The sequence below is a fragment of the Takifugu rubripes genome, chromosome 5, assembly GCF_901000725.2.
Source record: "Takifugu rubripes chromosome 5, fTakRub1.2, whole genome shotgun sequence".
In the NCBI taxonomy this organism is placed as follows: Eukaryota; Metazoa; Chordata; class Actinopteri; order Tetraodontiformes; family Tetraodontidae; genus Takifugu; species Takifugu rubripes.
The window spans coordinates 829,802-850,094 of NC_042289.1; the positions used below are offsets into that span (position 1 = coordinate 829,802).

Consider the following 20,293-nt stretch of genomic DNA (forward strand, 5'->3'; position numbering starts at 1 on the left):
ATACAACATTTAAGAAAGCTTCTTATTTCTCGCAATTGAAAATTTAAATTCAAATTTAGCTTGTGTGAGGCTAATTACATCATCTTCACACTGCTTTTTTTAGTGGCTAGCAGGTGTGGTGTTTGGATCTTGATGATCTGAATTATGTATTTAACATAAAGAAGTTATGGTTAGGATGCAATGTGGGAAGATTTCCCCCCCATTTGGGGTGCAGCCTTGGGCTGATATTTATGCATAGATACAGCTGAGCAGGAGCTGCACTGCAGCAGCTGCACCGCCAGGTCCTTGCATGGCAGCATTTACCGTGGACATGAGGGAAGAGCGCTGAAGCGACGCCTGCAACTGATCAGAGTGAGATCTCTCTCCGCTCCGCTCCTCTCCCCTCCTCTCCGGTGACGCTGTAACCACCGAACAGCTGCCGGTTCGCTCGCCTCACTCCGCCCGGCTGACTGCGTTCTGCACTGCTCCTCCAACGGGAGACCGACAGACAGCGGTGTCTGGAGACGGAGCACGAGGGGGGAACCTGCACCTGAGCTGCGCTCACTGTGGAATTAAACCCGAGTACCGGGGGGGAAAGTTGACGCGCCTGCGACAAGGAGCCGCTCCAGACTGCTGTCCACAAACCGAGGTAAGAGGCTGACCCCTCTTTTATTACGCATGATGGCCAGAAAAGGAAATAAGCAGAGGGTGGAATGGGGCGCTGAGGAGTGACCTCCAGTCGGTGGTTTTCATCATAATGCTGCACCAGCATCACAGTGAACTGCGTTCATCCCCTTGACCGTCCTCCTGAAACTTCAGTCTGATCTGTTCCTTGCAGCATTATTCCTCCTTAAATCACAACAGTGAGATCACTTAATGCAGTTTGTGCCTTTTAACTGAATTCTTCAACTAAATGTGTTATACCTGTTCCTGAAGGTGAGTCTCACTGATAGATAGATATATATTTATAACCACATCATGCGGTGTGCACGCATATGTGTCAGAAACACGGTGCAATTTGTGGGTACACCCCCGGTGAGTCTTTCCACGCCGCCCAGTGCAACCATCTCTCTCTCTCTCTCTCTCTCTCTCTCTCTCTCTCTCTCTCTCTCTCTCTCTCTCTCTCTCTCTCTCTTTCTCTCTGTCTCTGTCTCTCTCTCCCCCTAAGTTCGATTTTGGCATGAAACGTAAAGAGGCAATATTAATTGAAAAATATCACATTCCAGTTTTGTGATGAAACATAGATTCAAATAAATAATAGTAGTGGATAACAGTACAAACCGTTCAATGCTGTGGTGAGCTACCCCTACTATTGCAGTTGCAAACAAAAAAGTAGGATATCTATCTATCTATCTATCTATCTATCTATCTATCTATCTATCTATCTATCTATCTATCTATCTATCTATCTATCTATCTGACAGACAGACAGACAGACAGACAGACAGACAGACAGACAGACAGCACCACCACTGTGGATAGAATAAAAACAGATGAAAAAGAAAGATCCATCCATCCATCCATCCATCCATCCATCCATCCATCCATCCATCCATCCATCCATCCATCCATCCATCCATCCATCCATCCATCCATCCATCCATCCATCCATCCATCCATCCATCCATCTCTGCTAAGTGCCACTTATGGCTGATGTGCTGGAGCCTATCACAGGCTGAGGTTGGCAGCCGGGGCTCTAGCATGAGTCCATTACAGGACACAATTCACTCACTTTTTCACACCTAAGTGCAATTAAGTGTCTATAATTACTCTAAATGTTACAGTTTCTGAGTGTCAGTCACTGTCACTCACTCACTCACTCACTCACTCACTCACTCACTCACTCACTCACTCACTCAGTAAGTAGTTATGATCACTTTTCCATGTGTCTGAATCTCAGGTAAATAAATTTTAAAATAATATCTGTATTACTAATGCTGTCCTATGTCTTTGCACATTTTAATTTGTAGAGTTTATACCCAGTATTTACAATCTGGGGTCCTGACCCCACCAATATTAGATAAATATGTAAAAGCTCTCAGGTTTTTTTGGTGCTCAATAATTCAGCCTCAGCAACATTTTTGCCCTGTTACTCTGAGCCTGTATTGAAACCGTCCTGTTTGTCGAAGCCTTCTATGATATTTTCACGTCTGCTCTCTCACCAGTGGTTTTTAGCGTTAAGGGTCCATTCCTGTAGGGTGAGACATCTGTCACAGATGCCACTGTTCTCCAGCACATGCACACTTTTTTTTTTTTTTTTTTTTTTTTTAATGTAAATCTGTCCAAATTTAAAGGATGCAGCATAGGTTAAGATCTAACAAGGAGGGTGGACTGAACAAGGTCACCTGCTGCTGGATAGGTTAAAAGACAAATGATTGAAATTCCAAGTGAATAGCTATTAGATATCTGGATCAGCCAAAGACATACAAAGCCTTTTATATGGAATCTTGTGAACTAGCCTAGTTAGTGATTGCTGTCAGACAATTCATTTTAAACATTACTTCCTTTAAACTAATGAACTAGTTGGTCAAACCAAAATGAGTTAGTGATTGCTGTCAGACAATTCATTTTAAACATTACTTCCTTTAAACTAATGAACTAGTTGGTCAAACCAAAATGAGAATGTGATTTTGAAGCCTTGTATGAGTCAAACAATCCAGAGTTGGGCAGAAGATCACAGCCTTAGAGAGTAACCAAGAAGAGTGTTTGGAATTGTAGTTTCAGGTTTAATACTACCTTGGCACTATAGTGTGCAGGCAAACATTTGTCACACAGAATCAAAAGTGGAACAGATCAGATGGACCTTTAACATCTGTTGACTGTGATGTCTGCCGCAGTCGTGCCCGCTTCTCCCTCAGGCATAGATTTATTTAGAGTGAGTGGACCTCTAGGTGACTACTTCATGTCGGTGTGGTAGATTTCATTTCCGAGTTCTCACATAGGGTTCCTTGATGTATTTCTGCATTAACTGGAGCTTGACCAAGAACATCTTCCGATTAGGTGTCTAACATGAATATTATTAATCTAGACAAGCTGCCTGTGTATTATTTCTTTATTTCCTGTCTGCAGTGACAGCCATGGGCGGTGGTCGTTGGGGAACAGGATGGAAACATAAACACAAATGCATACGTGCACACACACACACCCACACACACACACGAGTGATGCGCTGCTGATATGAGGCTACATGCTGTGATCCTTGTCAGAAACATCAGGATTTCATTGTATAATCTATGTCTTTTCCCGTTTAAGAAAATTATCACAAAATTATTTATTGGGTCTGTTGTCGCATGTATTTGACAAGCAGTAGCTTAGTGAGCCCTCTTCCTTTTTTTTAGCCATTTAAAACATCAGTTTTGTGCACAAATGACAACACTGCTTACAGTAAATTCACATTATGCCCAGCCCTACCAGCTAAATATTCCATTAAAATACGGCATAGGATGAATGCTCTCACAAAATGCTTTCACAAAACTAATGTATTCTGACACATCTACTAATAATATTGCTGTCCCCATACTGCCAGCTTGGCTGCAATGTCTGTTAGCAATATTGCTACAGTGCTTACAATCTTGTGACAGTGTTACCCAGTACTGCCTGCACAGATTCTGTGTTGAGTTTACAGAAAGAGCAGCAGGCGGTAGACATTCTGTGGGAGTGGAAGGCAGGTGTATGGTGTAATTTGTGAGCAGCAATGGCTCTATTACACTGCAATAGAGGCAAAATGATCTGAAAAATCTGGCTTATACATACAGCCAAAAGAGAAGCTAGACTATATTTACATGATGATGTTGATTATATTTGTCATGTTATTGGTTAAAATCTTTATTTAATAATACATCATGTACCAATGCAAATATCCAAAGCAAGGGATGGGGGTGGGGTGGGTATACAGTTTTAGCTCTTAGAACTCTTATTGTGAAAATTATGTTTTGTTGCATCCTGGTTGTAAAAACCAGGCACGTAACATGAATTTAACATGTCCATGAAAGCAGGGAGGCATGCGTCTCATTTAACGACGATTTACCTCACATAAAGTTAATTTAATTAACAGTAACAAAGTGGCCCCAGAAAACAGTAACTTCCTCTACCTCCTTCTATTAGTATTCTTCTTCTCATGTCACATTCTTCTTCTCATGTCACTTCGTTGTCTTGCTCATTCTGTTTTGGCTGAAGACAGGTGAGCTCACCTTTATAGTGCGTAAACCTGATTGGTGTCTACAATAAGCATCTGATCGTTGTGTTTAACCAATTGGCTGTAGTCATTTAAAAATCGTGCCTGTGCAAGGAAGTGACATCATGCTGTTTTGCCGTTTTCTCTTTTGACGTGCTTTACTTTTGTTTTAGGCTAGAGACGGGCTTGACTACAATGTACGGCAAAACTCCTGGACTTGTTTTCATCTGATCAAGCATGTGATCAGTTCCTCTCTGTTCAAAGCAGACCTTCCAAGTGCTTTTCTTGATCCACACCCAAACAACCATATCGAACTTGTCATGACTGTGCAATTGAGTCCATCTCAGTGTGCAATGATAATTAAACAGTTGAAACGTTAAGGTACTTCATAGATTAATTGCTTTACTGTTCATTTAAGGTGTTCTCACTGATAAGAATTAAGAAGAGCTTTTTGACAATATCACATCAGCAATTAGTAAAATAAAATCTTAGTTTGATATCAACAAGCGCTCACTCAACCAGGGCAAAACGAAATTCATTACAATATTTAATCTTGCATATAGATTTGGGGTAAAACGTACCCATTCTTGCAGCCATTCTTAATTCTACAGAAAAGATTCATCAGAAAATTTTGCAACACTGCTTTCCAGAGCACACCAATCCATTAGTATTTCTCAAACGAAGACTATTTAAGACATGGTGCAAATTCAAACAGCAATATTCATGTACAAACCCAGAAACAAACTGTTACCGCACAACATTCAGAAAATGTTTTAGGTAACAGAGAAGGGTGAAAAAAAATCAACACAAATAAAAATTGTTCATTTGTTGAAGCAAAACTCTGGAACAGTTGGAATACAGAGATGAAACAATTTCAAATGTGTATCACTTTAAAAACAAGTATAAAGAATTAATTTTTACTAAATACTGTATAGGGAGAAAGAGTTCTAACATTCATTGTTTACTAGTGATATGTTTTTGGAATTCTATTACTGCTGTTGTTGGTATTGGTGCTGCTGTGACAGTTTCTATTGTCTTTATAGATGTCATGTGCCTTATCATCACTGTCACCATCACTATCAGTATGACTATTACAAATGTTGACATGTTGCTGAAGTTTTTATAGGTGTTCTCTGTATGTGTGACATCTACTGAATGTCTATCCATCCATCTACCTTGCCCCTTGTGTAGAATTAATGTGGAATAACAGATGATTGAGACAGATTCACTGATAACAGGCCACCACTTGCATTCAGTCACATCACTTCTGAGGCAGCTTGATGCAAAACATTGGAAGTAAACATCTCATCGAGCCTCTTCTCCTCTGACAGTCACGCAGAGCACAGAGAGAGGTGCAGCGAGGGAATAAACCAAATGACGAGGAAAAGCACGATTTAGGAAAGAGAGCACTTTTCATCCATCTCTTGATCAAAAGAATGGTTAAATAAAAATTAAATACCAGGCAGCCTTAATAAACAACTAGCCTCAATGCGCAAACATTAATTTCAGCCCTTAAGGAAATTATGTTGGTTTACCGTCACTTCACTGGGGAAGCTTTGAGTTCGTTCTGGCGTAAGCAAATCACAGGCGCCTCTGGGCATCTTAGGATAAAACCAGTTCTGTGTGTGAAGGGGAAAAACTGGGAGGAAGAGCCAAATATAACCATCTTCCCCTTCATCCTCATCTTCATCATCATCAACAACAATAATAAGAATATGTGTGCAATCTGTAAACTGGCAGCTGTGACAGGGTGACGGAATTCTCCCAGGAGATGCACCGAATGAGTAGATGGCTGCAGGATAGTTCACTCTCTGACATGAAAATCAATTTTGCCACTGTAGTGATGCCACTCCTGAATTCACAGCCTCCAGGGATCCGATGAGAGAATGTTTGTCTCTTCTGTCTCAAAGCCTCATCGTTTCTCTTCTCCTCACTCCCATCTGTCAGACCTCGATGTCTATTTTCAATTATCTCTGTCTAATGTAAAGACAAAACAGAGCAAAATTTTGCTCTGATTTGCAGGTTTGTGAATATTAGATGCTGTCATACATTTCTGTATGGATACAATTTCTCTACGCCCCTCAATTAACAGCATCTCATAAACAGGCTTAGATTATATTCTATTGTCACCTTCTGTCCATATGCTGTTCTTTGAATTAGGTCAGTGAGTGCCACTTTTTAACCAACCAGATATACCTGGACTTCACTGGAAATTGTTACTAATATATTGATGCGTGGAGCTGACCCTGATATTGTTGCGGATGCATTATCGGTGCCCTTGTCAGGACAACCACTCAACAGTGAAACAATGCAATTGGTGGAGACTGCAATTCCCCTCTGCATGGAATATTTACTGCTGAGAGTACATGGAACTAGAAATAATGAAAGATATCCTGTGGTAGATGATGTGGATTATCAACCTTATTCTAAAGTCTGTGGAGACATATGGAGACAATTCTCAATTATATGGATATCACTGCGTAAAAGGTAATAATGCAGGTTCAGTTTCCTGGTAAATTATTTTATCACACGGAAGTCCAACACTCTGAAAAATCACAACTAGGAAATACAAGAACTTCAGTTCGGAGGTTCACGTCACAGACTGGAGATTCGACCAGCTGGCAAGAGAAGGAAGTCCCAGGTTGGTTTAAGTAGCTGATTAGGTTGGGAGCTGCAGGTTTGTCTCAATGCTGGCTAATCCACCACACCATCATCAACACAGCACTGAAAGAACAGGAACAAGGAGAGGGAGGGAAAACACCACAACAAGATAAAGCAGAATACCCACCATACCATGACCAGTCTTCTTCATCATCTCCTCCGTCCCTTTGTAGACTGTCCAGATGTTCCTCTGAGCAGGGCTACACCAGGATATAGATTTGTTTACTCACAAGTTACATTATATTTAACTTGCCTCCAATTTTAGTGTCTGAAACACATCAGCCATCCCTAGCATTTGTAGATCAGATACCAAGTCATGGTGCTGGTGGTCTGTGTATTTTCCAAGCACAGCTTGTATTCAGTGAACAGAATATTTCATGATTGAAAATGTTTGTACTTTACCCGTGGGGGACACAGTCAATGCCTCTCTTTGATTGCTGCTCACAAAATCAATCAGGCGCTGAAAAAAACAAAACAAAACCAAAAAACATCTATGGTTAAGTGCGCTTTTGGTTGAACAGCAGAATACCATCAAAAACTCAATTCAGAAAATAGTCAATGCACTACACTCAATAACTGAGATTTATTTATTTATTTATTTATTTATTTATTTATTTATTTATTTATTTACCGGTATTTATTTGAACCTGTGATTCCATTAAACAAATTCACTCAGTGTCAACATTCATTCATACTTTTATTCAAGATACACCTTTGGGCCATAAAATTTGCACATTTCCATAAAGGCAGCATCTCCACTGATTCCAGAGATCACAAGGGAACAGGGTTCTCAGTGTTGAAATGCTGCTATTGGCTGATTCTGATGTTCTACACAAACATCTGTACATGTGATTATGCAGCACAGCAGAGCAGCAACACTTGCAAACATCTGGCTTCCACTGCTCCACCGTGGCACCTTCAGCAGAGGCCTTATGCCATCATTACTTTTTGCTTGTTCTTTCTGGTCAATGCTGGGCAACAGTTTAAGTGTGACACAAAGTTGAAGCTGGCTGGTGTGTATGAGAGCTTTAGCATTAGCATGCAATGCAATGGCAATGACTGGAAACTTTGATTGTGGCATAATTAACCTTGTCACTGCGGAAATAGGTGTTAGTGCTGTCAGATTAATTGAATTTTGCCTTCACCACATTCATCAGTGTTTTAGTAATTTTTGTTTTAATAATAATAATAATAATAATAATAATAATAATAATAATAATAATAATAATAATGATGATGATGATGATGCCTTTTTCCCACTTGAAGTGGTAATTTGGGATGACACATTAGTGGCCTTGTTGGTTATGTTTATATTTTTCATTACAGGATCACCTGAGATATCACAAATTTCTCAGTTGAAGCAGCTACAGAAACTTTAACAAAGGAGAAGAATAATGATGAAGAACCTGTCCTGTGCTGATCTAGACTATTGTACTAGAATGTGGAGTTTAGTCAGTCAATGATTGCCAGATGGGATGAAATGCAGTGATGATGGGAGATAAAAGCATATTATTACCAGGCTTTAAATCAGTAGATATTGCTAAGACGAAGTTTTAACTCAAATGTAACTAAAAGAAATTGAAGAGGAATTTAATGAAATTGGGGTCACAAAATGTATTGTAATTTGTATCCATTCTTCATACACAAAGCAGTATTTAGTATGGGCTGAAATGTGTGATGCTGAAGCTCCCTGACAAACACAGTGTCAACAAAGCATGTGTGACAATGTTGTGCTCGAATCCTGCAGGCTTTGCAGGGAATCAAATCTGTGGCTGTGCTGATCAAATGGAAAGGTTTCTAAAATGTACCAGTAATCTTTCCACTGAAAAAAAAGATCAACCAACAGCAAAGACTGGAAACTGCTCGTTGCCATGGTGAACCTCAGCAGGACCGAGCTGCAGGTGTGTGTGTGCACACAAAGCGATTAAGATTATGCCAATTTCAGCCAGAATCCCCTCCATGATGTCCGCTACCCTCTGCGACTGCGCGTGTATGTGTGTGTGTGCAACAGACAGTTGTTTTGTGGATTCTTGTGTGTCAGGTAATCAAAACTATGTAGTAGATTAACTGATAATGATCTGTTTAGTTGGGTTAATTTTCACATATGTGATCATTAACATGAGAAAGAAGTGGAAATGCATCATCTACACAACAGGATTAGGATGCTACATATCACAGAACCAGAGGAAGGTACTATGATTACTGGTTGATAAAATGAGGAGCTTTTGACTCTGTCTTTGGAGGAAAACAAAAGCTGGGGCAACATCTAATGTATGGGCTTACAGCACGGGGTGTTGGTGAGTTGTTGCATCTTCCCCAAAAAGGAGGTTTTAAAGGAGCTTAGGTTGAAGAATGGTGGCCCCCAGCTAACGAAACAGCAGCTAACATGTGCAAAGAACTATAGCTTACCCGATGTTGTTGAGGTGGTCTTTTTTTCCATTTGATGTTTAATAATTACAAAATCGCAAATGTATTCAATATTAAAAATAGAACAGCCTGTTGGAGGTTCATACAGTATATTTTAGAGCTTTGGCTCTCACTACTGCCGAGCATCTGGTCCACTATCACTGTAACTCCTGCCATGCTGCAAAAGAAATTCAAAATTAAGAATCTTTCATTTTGCCACAATAAATACTTTTTATGAAATTGGAAGTGTCTGCATAACTTATGCTGTCTTAGATAGTGACCTGGGTCCAACATTGTGCTAGTAAAAAAATAAAAATAAAAAATAAACAAAATTAGCCTTGAGTTAGTTGTTTGGAGTTTTCCGAGTTTGGTGGGATTTAGCATAGGAGGTTGCAGATCCGCATTTTGAAAACTTGCCATCATGTCTGCAATGGTACATGAACTGTTTACGCATGAGCACATCTGGCTTAGTCTTTTGAGATACAATCTTTTAATTTTCCCAGCTAATCTTAAAATAGCTGAGAGGGACCCATCACATCTGTGTTTTAAAAGGAATGGGAAATGGCAGCCTGGTTGGATTATTGTGTTTTCTGCTCTAGATATGCTCTAGATAAACTGATTAAGTCACATAAACCACGTGTCTAATGTAGGTTTAATTTTTCACATCAAGTCCAGGGAAATCAGCTTTGCTAAACCCTACATTTACAGCCTCGCCAGTACGCTGTGGATAGTGAAATTGCCTCAGTTCTTATTGCTTAGCTTTTTCTTCTCATCGGTCATGCGTGTGCTTACATACACACACTATTCCACTTGGATGCACACACCACTGACTGTGTGTATGTGTGTGAGCACATGCTACCCTGAAGACTGGCCTACTCTAAATTTACTATTGTATATCTGTGCCAACCCACTGGCTTTACACAATGCCCATTTTTGTCTTTCATTCAGTTAGTTTATTTGCCTCAATTTTCCCTGTGTGTGGTGTGTGGTAAAAGCTCTATCATGGTGACAGGGAAATAAAAGAGTAGGGTAAAGGGAATGACAGTGAATAAGAGCACGGGCAACGATGGCATGAGTGCGAAGTGCTTGTTCTTTCTCTTTTTCTATCTATTTGTGTGTGCATGTGGGTATGTGTGTGTTGTTGTGTGCATGTTCATTGGGAGTGTTAAGTGAACTGGAAAAAAAGGTGTGATAACAATAGTATGTGGCAGTGAAAATGTTTTAATTTCAGTGTCACTCATTTCTTTAATTCACTGTCCATATGACAGAAATTATTTCAAATGTCATTAGCTGACAGACAGCATTGTGTATGTACTGTTGCATGTCTTCAGGGAGAGGCTACGCATTATTATATGTGGAGGAAATACAATGTGATACACATTTTGAAAATATAACGGTAATACAAATACTAAAGTGACTAAGAAATCAGTATTCTGTCTCCTTGAATATGATACCACAACACCAAATATCTACAACTGCACAAACCTCAGATGTGCAACATGATTGTGACAGATTTAAATGAAATATTGTGTCTGCAAGTAATAAGTAACAAGTAATTATCCAACACAAGTGTCCGACATGCAAAGGAATGGTATGTTGCCCTTCTGAAAAATCAAAACGAAAATGGGCAAGTATTGCAGTCTCAGATGTGCATCAGTTAATTTGCTGACTTTCCTTCATGTTGGTAGCTGTAGAGCTGCTGCAACAGATGGTAGACATGGCCCTGTCCAAATTTTTCAGATGCGTTTTTAGTTCTCTGACTCAAACCAGCGAGAAGCCACAATTCTGTTGAAGGTGTTTTTGTCACAGCCCCATTCCCCCAGTTCCCTCCTGTCCCTCTGCCTCAGTAATTTTCCACTCTCCCTGCCTTTGCTCCACTCTACCTGCCAGCCACTCCCACCCCATCAGCTCAACTCCACTCACCTGCAAGCACAGCTGCAGCTTATTCCCAACCAGCCCTGCTTATAAGCCTCCCCTGCACTCTCACTCCTTGCCAGATTGTTCTTCAGCATTTCCATGCAAGACTCTCCAGCACTTCTTACCTGCCTGACCTGCCTGCACCGCCTGTCTCCCGGTAAACTCACCAGCCTTCCGTCCCTGGCCACGACTTCTGCCTCAGCGTTTCTGGTTCCTGTCTGCTCACCTGGTCCTGACTTCACTACTGCTTGTCCCCAGTCTGCCTTCAACACACCCACTGGACACTATGAGTACCTGGTCATGCCTTTCGGCCTTACTAATGCCCCGGCCGTATTCCAGGCACTCATTAATGACATTTTAAGAGACGTGCTCAACAAGATTGTGTTTGTCTATCTGGATGACATCTTGATCTTCTACCGGTCCAAGGAAGAACATGTGCATCAAGTCCAGGCCGTCCTCCAACGCCTGCTGGAGAACTCTCTCTTAAAGCAGAGAAGTGCGAATTCCATGCTACCTTCGTCTCTTTCCTGGGGTACATTATCAGTCAAGGCAGCGTGGAGATGGACCCCTCCAAGGTCTCTGCCGTCACCTCCTGGCCTGTCTCCGAGTCCCGGAAACGGCTGCAACGGTTCCTAGGGTTCGCCAACTTCTACCGAAGGTTCATCTGGGGATACAGCACCGTGGCCGCTCCACTCACTACTCTTACCTCCTCCAAGGTACCCTTCCCTTGGTCCCAGGCTGCCGAGAAGGCATTCCAGAACCTCAAGGCTTGGTTCACTTCAGCTCCCATTCTCCTGGTTCCTGATCCTGAAAGGCAGTTCATAGTAGAGGTGGATGCTTCTGATGTGGGGGTCGGAGCCGTTCTCTCTCTCAACGCTCTGCTGATGACCAGAAAATGCTCCCCTGTGCCTTCTTCTCCCGATGTCTGTCTCCGGCAGAAAGAAATGATGACCTTGGGAACTGAACTGTTGGCGGTGAAACTGGCGTTGGAGGAAATTGCCCTTCCTTGTATGGACGGACCACAAGAACCTTAAGTACATCCGTTCGGCTAAGAGACTGAACTCCCGCCAGGCCAGCTGGTCATTGTTCTTCACCAGGTTCAACTTTTCCCTCTCCTATTGGCCGGGCTCCCCCAACTTCAAGCCTGATGCTCTATCTCGCCAGTTCTTGGGAACAGAAGACACTGCCCTTAACCCGGACACCATTCTTCCTGCTCCCTGCCTGGTGGCTTCTCTCACCTGGGAGGTAGAGGAGCGTGTAAAAGCCGCCTTGGAGAATCAGCCTGGTCCCAGCTCCTGTCCTCCTGACCGCCTATTTGTCCCGGAGGGTCTGAGGTCTGACGTCCTGCAATGGGCCCATGGCTCCCAGCTCACTTGTCACCCAGGGATTCAGCGCACTAAAGAGGTCCTGCAGCGACGGTTCTGGTGGCCCACTTTAGAGGACACGAAAGAGTTTGTCAACGCCTACCTGATCTGCAGTCTGCACAAATCCTCCCGCCAGGCCCCTGCCGGTTACCTGCAACCTCTGCCTGTGCAACACCGTAAGCCTGTCCTCTGAGTTCCATCCCCAATCCAACGGCCAATCAGAAAGGATGAATCAGGAGATGGAGACGGCGCTTCGCTGCATGGCGTCCAGACACCCGTCCACTTGGTCCAGCTACTGCTTGTCCCCAGTCTGCTCTGCTGCATTGTCGGCCTCATCTCCTGTAAGCCCCTCTCTGTCACTCCTGCCTGCTGTAAACAGAACTGTACGCTTCCGAGGGTTCACGTCCTCCCCCCTCGGTTCCACATTCTGGCTCAATCCAATCCCCGAGCCTGAAACCCATAGACTTTGTGTGGGCGCCGAGCCTGAAGAACAGATTGTTTCCTTGTCTGCCTGAGTTCCCGTTTGCCCGTGTACTAATAAAGGTCATTACCAACAGTCCCAGCTTTCCAGAGTGCTGCTTTTGGGTCCCAATTGCACCCGTCACAGTTCTTTTTTTTGCTTTTAGAAATGGAATCATTGTTGGTATTGGTGTACAGTATTTTAAACACAAAATTACAAAAAAGGTGGTAAAGTAACACTGTATTTCTTTAAAGTAATTCTTTTAATAAATATGAAAGCTGGTTTTATGCAGCAAACCTTGGAATACTATAAAGGGAGAAGGAACCCAGCAAAATAAAGAGAAACCCTGGAGGAAAATCTGAGCCTCAAAGAGTCAGTTTTCCAAAATTATTTCCATTTTGACTTGTTAGACTGTTCACCTTTGACTCCTGCACAGCTTGACAGACTAAACAGTTTAGAAGGTAAAATGACAGTATCATGAGGTGCAGCAGTGGCTTGAGACAACTTGGTGTTGTAACTGCAGCCCACTGATGTTACACATGCACATACAATGGCAGTTCATTCATGTTGCATTTTAGAACCTGGTGTTCACACTAACATATTTCTTTAAAATTGATGTTTGAATTATATATCATGAACCAAATAATGATTTTGATGGTGATATGTAAAAAGGAACAATATATGCAAGAGACAGCTGTGACAGCACTCTTGTGTATGTTAAACAGATTAGGTTTAAGTCTGGATGTGAACAGCAGGAGTGAGTCGATATTTCTAATGTCAGGTGGCAATGAGTTCTACAGAGCTGTGGAGCAGAGCAGTCAAATGCTCGCCTCTCCATGAAGAACTTACCAGGGAGTAAAATGCTTCTAACCACTAGAAATAAAAAAAAAAAAAAAAAAAATCCCAATGTTATGTCCAATTATTCTCACACACCTAGTTTGGTTTCAAACATATAGTGTTGTAAGATGGAAGTATGTACAGCTTCAGTCAAAGTTGGCAGGTGCTAAGGACCCATTTGAAGTGTTAACACAGTCAAAGATTGTTTCTCAGTCACCAAGAAAGGAGGGAGCGAAGACAGAGTGGTTGGAAGTGGCTTTGGACTGCGAGAAATAACCAGAGTCTACGGAGGCTGGAACACGAGTTCCAGACAGACAGAGCCCGAGGAGAGGAGAGCGAGACTGGGATGATGTTGTTTCTCAGAGAGAGAAAAGCAGAGATGACAGCAATGAAGGAGCAAGCAGCACAATTATGGTGGAAAGAGAGAGAGAGAAAGAGAGAGAGAATGGGCAGAGATGATGTTATGTGAGAGCAGATCACTCTAAATGAGCCTCAGAAATATATTGAGCTTCCGTGGCTGTGGAAGAGAATGATGAGCATGTAGGAGGTATAAAAAGCCTGTCTACTCTTTTTACAGTCACACACTCTTTCCTGCCTCTAGTTATCACCCTTTACTCTCACTTTGTTATCCCCTTCATCAGGGCCTTCCCTGCATCTTGCTTGTCCCGTATCTTTCTTATTTCTCTTTTTTATTCACACCTGTCATTTTAATTCTCTTCCCTTCATCATTCAGACTGACTTTTATCTCCTCTTCTATGATTACTGTTGTCATATCCTCCATGGGTGATGGAAATGACCACTCTAATGGGAAATGCTTTGATTGTAACCATTTGTCTTCTTTTTTTTAACTCACTTCAATCTAATAAGATCGATATGAGAGAAAAAAAAGATGTCAGAAAATTCCACAACAAGAATTGTCAGTGAAACCAAATTTGTCTTAATTCTTGTCTATTTTTTGGAGTTTTGCAGAACACTTGTGTTGACGGTATTGGATATCAGGATTGCCCTTTGTCATATCTTTTTTTTTTTTTTTCAAATTGAAGCTGCTCATTTGTGGTTGTCAAGTACAAAGATTGTAAAATTACTGATAGCTGGAGAAGCTGACAGCACCAAGTGATCCCAATAGATTGCTCCGCTCCCAGGCTGGTTTTACTGACTTCCAGAAGCATTTAAGTTGAATGGTTGGCTGAGCCAACAGCTGTCAGGACTCTCTGCTGTGGAACCAGCTTCCTGTCCAGGTTGACGCTTTCTCTGCTTTTAAAATTAAGCTTAAAACTTTATTTACCCTGTAATAAGCTGAGGAAGCTGGGGAACAAAAATACAAGTTTCTCTCACCTTGATGCTTTATGGTTCTGAATTCTTCTGTTCTGTTCTCTTCTCAGGGTTTCTTTAAGGGCTCTAGAGAGAATCTTGATTGGAACCAATGCCATATAAATAAAGTTGAATTGAATTAAATTACTTTTCTGAATAAAATGGTCAAAACCATATAATGGATTTGTGAGAAATATGAATTATTAAACATATGGGATGCCGGATCATTGGTCCATATGACACTCTTCCCTTTGGCCCAAAATGGTCATGCTGTGCCCATTTCATTTCAACAGATTACAAGAATTATCAGTTTAATACACATCAGTTTAATATAGCCATCCATTTTAGAATCTCAATAGAAATTAAATCTGGAATGTCACATGACCATTAAAAAAAAAAAACCCACCTCATAACTTATTAAAAGAAGGCCAAACAAGTAATTTGGGCTCCTTACAGTGGTGCATTGACTGCACTTCAATGTGGATGTGTGCAAAGTAGCTCTGTAAATCTGCAGTTTTGTTATTTATAATTTAATTATAATTTTTTTTTCTATTACAGTTTTACTTTAGACATGCTTAATTAGTCATCACATTTTTGGTTTTTTATTGATCAAGTGACATCAAATAGGTTACTTTTGTCACACTTTAGCATGCTAAGCTGTGTCTATGTTAGCTGAACGGCCCCATCAGTCCAATGATGACTGCACATGTGGCTTATTAGAGACTCCACCAAGGTCACCGAGTGTTGCAGTGGATGGTGTGCACCACAAGATGAAAAAGGCAACCTGTCCTCCGTCTATTTTGCTTCTCACCTGGTGGTCACTTTGATAGCAGAAGTGGAAAAAGACAAGTGCGTACATAATCTATTTTCAATAAAAGTTTTTTTGTTTCTAACATGTATTTGTCTGCAGTACTCCAATCAATCAATCAATCAATCAATCAATCAATCAATCAATCAATCAATCAATCAATCAATCAATCAATCAATCAATCAATCAATTTTTATTTATATAGCGTCTGTCACAATCAAAATTGTTTCTAGGCGCTTTCCAGAATCCCAGGGCCTGACCCCCAACAAGCAACAGTGGCAAGGAAAAACTCCCCTTTAACAGGAAGAAACCTTGAGCAGGACCAGGCTCATGTAGGGGGACCCTCCTGCTGATGGGGGGCTGGGTAGAGAGAGAGGAGAGGGGGAGGACAGGTAGAGGAGAGAATAGGTAGAGAACATAGAAATACATTGTATTAATTAAAATAAGCTGCTGGTAGAGTCGGGTTGGGTGGGTCAGCGGGGTCGGAGGTCAGTAGGTCAGCATACAGCATATGAAGGCTTTAGCATTTTCAAATGCGTCGCGTTGGGTTATGACAGGCTCACTCAGAAAGCACTTATCTTACGCTGTAGGTTGTTGGGATCTTTTTCACTTTTATCCTAAATTTTGTACATTGTGGCCAATGCAAACAAACGAAAAGACATTCCATTTCTCCTCACTAGTTTTAAGTTGTTTACACCTTGATTAGAGTTCACCTCTGAATTCAATTGATTGGACCTATTTAGATGGACACACACTGACAGACACTGCCCAGTACTACTTCACTGCTGTGGGGGAGTTTTTGGCTGGGAGGCTGGGAAAGAGAGACATTCAGGGTTGAGAAAAGGTGAATGGAGCAAAGTACAGAGATATACTTAATGAATGTGAGTTGAGTGGCCCAGCCAGAAACCTGACTTGAACTCATTTAAACATCTCTGGAGAGACCTGACAATGGCTGACCACTGACAGCCCTCATGCAACCTGCCATGGAAGCTGGAGAGCTGGAGAGGATCTTTAGTGGACTGTAGAAAAAAATAAAAGGGCCTTAACATTTCTCAGTGTGCTGTACTTGTTGGGATTTCTGGGTTGTGTCTGTCTTTGGCCTGCAGGGTGCGGTGTTGAGCACAATTGGGTGCAGCTGGCACTGCAGGTGGGCGCACCTGTAGGCAATTTACATCTTGCTGCCTATTTAAGCAGGTTGTGCCTGCCTGTCAGGGCCGGGGTGTCTGTTCGTGTGTGGTGTCTGTTCGTGTTGGGAGCTTGTTTGGGTGCCTTGGTGTTGGCCCCTGTTCCTGTGTTCCTGTTGCCTTGGAGGGTCGCTCCTATTCCCGTGCTTCCGGTTTCCCTGGAGGACCGCTCCTGTTCCTGTGTTCCTGTTGCCCTGGAGGGCCACTCCTGTCCCCGAGCTTCCGGTTTTCCTGGAGGGCCTCTCCTGTTCCTGTTCCTTGTCTCCTGGAGGACCGCTCCTGCTCCCCTGCAGTCTAGGAGGACTGTCTCTGCCCTCAGGGTCTCGGGGCACGTTCGTGAGGCGAGCGTGTCGCGCCGGACTCCCGGGTCCTCGCCGGTCCAGAAGGACTGCAGCCGTTTGAGGACTCACCGGTGTTCCGAGTTCCCGGCAGTCCAGGGGGACTGCGTCTGGTTTGGGAACTCGCCGATGGACCTTGGAGGAGCAGACGCTGCCTCCTAATCGCCAGCAGTCCAGGAGGACTGCTTCGTCGCCAGTGTCTCGGGGCACGTTCGTGAGGCGAGCGTGTCGCACCGGACTCCCGAGTCCTCGCCGGTCCAGGAGGACTGCAGCCGTTTGAGGACTCACCGGTGTTCCGAGTTCCCGGCAGTCCAGGGGGACTGCGTCTGGTTCGGGGACTCGCCGATGGACCTGGGACGGGCGGACGCTGCCTCCCGATCCCCATGCGGTCCAGGAGGACTGTTTCTGTTGTGTGCTCCCCTTCCCTGTAAATAAAGCCCTTGACTTCTCCACCACTGTGTCCTGGCCTGCGTTCGGGTCCGCTACCACAATGTATCGTAACAGTACTTTTCTCATTCTTTAGGTTTCTAATATATGTGGAAGAAAACTAAAGACCATATTTTCCCTCAATCATTCACTACTTTCCCATTTTGCTTTTGGTCTATACTCCACTCACGTCATCTCAGTTTCTTTTCTTTTTTGAAAGGTCAACATACTCACAAAAAATCTTTTGAACTTTGATTGCCACTTTTCTACCAAAAATAATGAGTTCAGCAAGGTCAAAGCATTTTTACACATCATTTTCCTGAAGACCTGGCTATTACAGAGAGTTATTTATAAAACGTGATACAGCATAACTTCAAAAGTAGAATCTTTAGATCATTGAATTATACAATTTTACAATAGTTTCAGAGCTGCAAGCAGGCCCTCATGATCATTGTGCATAAAATAATGTGTCTGTTTTACTTTCACAAAATAAATTATTATTTTACAATTGTTTTGGCATTTTACATTTTTTTAACCACTTAGATTTGGACAGTTTCTTTTTGTTGCTTAAAATTGACAGTGATTGTGCGACAACCTGCCTGGCGTTCCTTCACCGCATGCCATTCTGTTTACAGAGACTGTGTTCATGTACATAATCGCTGCGCTGTGCTCTTTCGCTGGAGCAAAATGAATGCAAACGAGACCTGAAAACAACACAGACAGTCATGAGCCGAAGGCTGGGGCTTTTCAGCCTTCCTCCAGCTTTTCTTTTCATCTTACTCTTCCTCTCTGCAGCCATCCTTTACCTCCATCTTGTTTCCCTTTTTGGCTTTAAGCCATGACTTTCATCCCAATGCACCTTACTTTCTACTCCAGTCACATCCTAATTTCTCTACTAGAGAACAAATTAAAAACATCTGGCAGACAGAAAAAAAGAATATACAAAGCAGTATATTTTATAGCAGTGTATTTTACATGGCATATACTGTATTGTAAAGACAGAACTTGTGAGGTTCAGTAAGAAAAAATATAACAGGAGGAAAAGATGTGAGGACAGACAAGAGCAGATGAAGTGGGAGGAGTGGGGAACTGAAAAAAGGAGGAAAGACAATGAGGAGAGGAGGGAAAGTGATGGAGAAGAGCTAAGATAATTGGGAGGAGGATTATAGCTATCGTGTTCAGTAAGCAAACCAAGCATGAAAGCTGCAGAAAGGGGTAGTGAGAGAGATGCTGAAGTCTTAAGCTGTAACCAAGATTTACACTTTAGAAAGGAGGCACGTTTGTCCTAAACTTTAAAAATATTTTTATTAACCTTTTCTCATTCACAAGCCTCTAAATTCGCACAGGTCCATGCACAATTCTGACCCACGCCAAAGTGTATTTGTACAGCTCATTGCTTTTCAAGCCCATGTTTAGCATAAAAGTGAGAGGCGTATAAAAGGGAGAGGTTCCTCTCTGTGCTATTAGTGGTGTACAGATCAGTAATTGTCCCAAAATCCATGCACATTTACATGCTTTTATTTAAGAAAGACTTTCTGTAGACTTGGATAAATTTTAAGCATACAATTTCATGAATGCCTTTAAATTGGTCTTTGCAGAATAATTTTTTTTTTCAAAAACATTAAACCAGTGATGTTATCCAGCTAGAAGCACAAATGGAGGAAATCTGCATATTTTCTTTCATTTTATAATTCTGATTAAACATTAAAGGAAAAACAAAAGAATATCAACTGTACAGCAATAGCACTCGCCAGGATTGATGCAGCTATCTTCTTTCTTTTTCATCAGGGTTACCAAACCAACTTTAAAAGAATCAATTCTCTACCACTTTCAGGCTGAAGTGAGTACTTATAACCTATATTTAGTCATATACAGGACTTTTATGTCTTTTGACTTTTCCCTTTTGGGGATTGCCACAGTGAATCATCCTCTTCCAAGGCCCCCTACTCACCACAACCTCATCTCTAACACCAACTAACTTCATGTCCATCCTCAGCATCCCCAGATATGTTCACCACCTCTTGACATGTCCAAACCATCTTAGTCTGGCCTCTCAGGTCTCTCTGGTAGGTGCACATGTTATTAGTGATTTTAATCTTCTTTGCATTCATAAGGCTCTTTCCATTGTCTTGTGAGACATTGGATTACAATTTCTTTGAGGAAGTTTTTTGTTGTTAAAGTTGCTAATGTTTTGAATTGATTAAAATGATTATTGTATCCCATGCTATCTAGATTTTTTTTCCAACTATTGCCAGGACAACTTGCAATGTAGGGAATCTGTTGGGTCACTGGAGATAGTGGACTCACCCCCTCAAAGTGCAGCGCTTGACCCATCGAGCAAATTTGGGTCGAGTTGGAAACGACACTGAACGCATGTGTTGTACCTTCAAAGGAACGTCTTTATCTTGAGTTGCAGAAGTTATGGGAC

General features: G+C 42.1%; 2 protein-coding genes across 7 annotated transcripts in view; both read left to right on the forward strand.

Moving 5' to 3' along the window:
• The first annotated feature begins 258 nt into the window (after nt 1-258).
• Nucleotides 259-20,293, forward strand: part of LOC101062682 (junction plakoglobin-like) — a 70,796-nt gene continuing 50,761 nt past the window's right edge. For 2 of the 6 annotated variants that reach the window (XM_029836776.1, XM_003964377.3), the window contains exon 1: nt 261-628. The gene's annotated coding sequence lies outside the window, so the exon portion shown is untranslated. Of the gene's footprint in view, nt 629-20,293 lie in introns of all 6 variants that reach the window. The other 4 variants (XM_029836778.1, XM_029836777.1, XM_029836774.1 and 1 more) reach the window with 4 other exon arrangements.
• LOC115249997 (uncharacterized mitochondrial protein AtMg00860-like) lies at nt 11,320-12,416 on the forward strand. Its single transcript, XM_029836779.1, has one exon. The coding sequence runs from the start codon at nt 11,698-11,700 to the stop codon at nt 12,169-12,171; it is 474 nt and encodes a 157-aa protein (XP_029692639.1). The 5' UTR covers nt 11,320-11,697; the 3' UTR covers nt 12,172-12,416.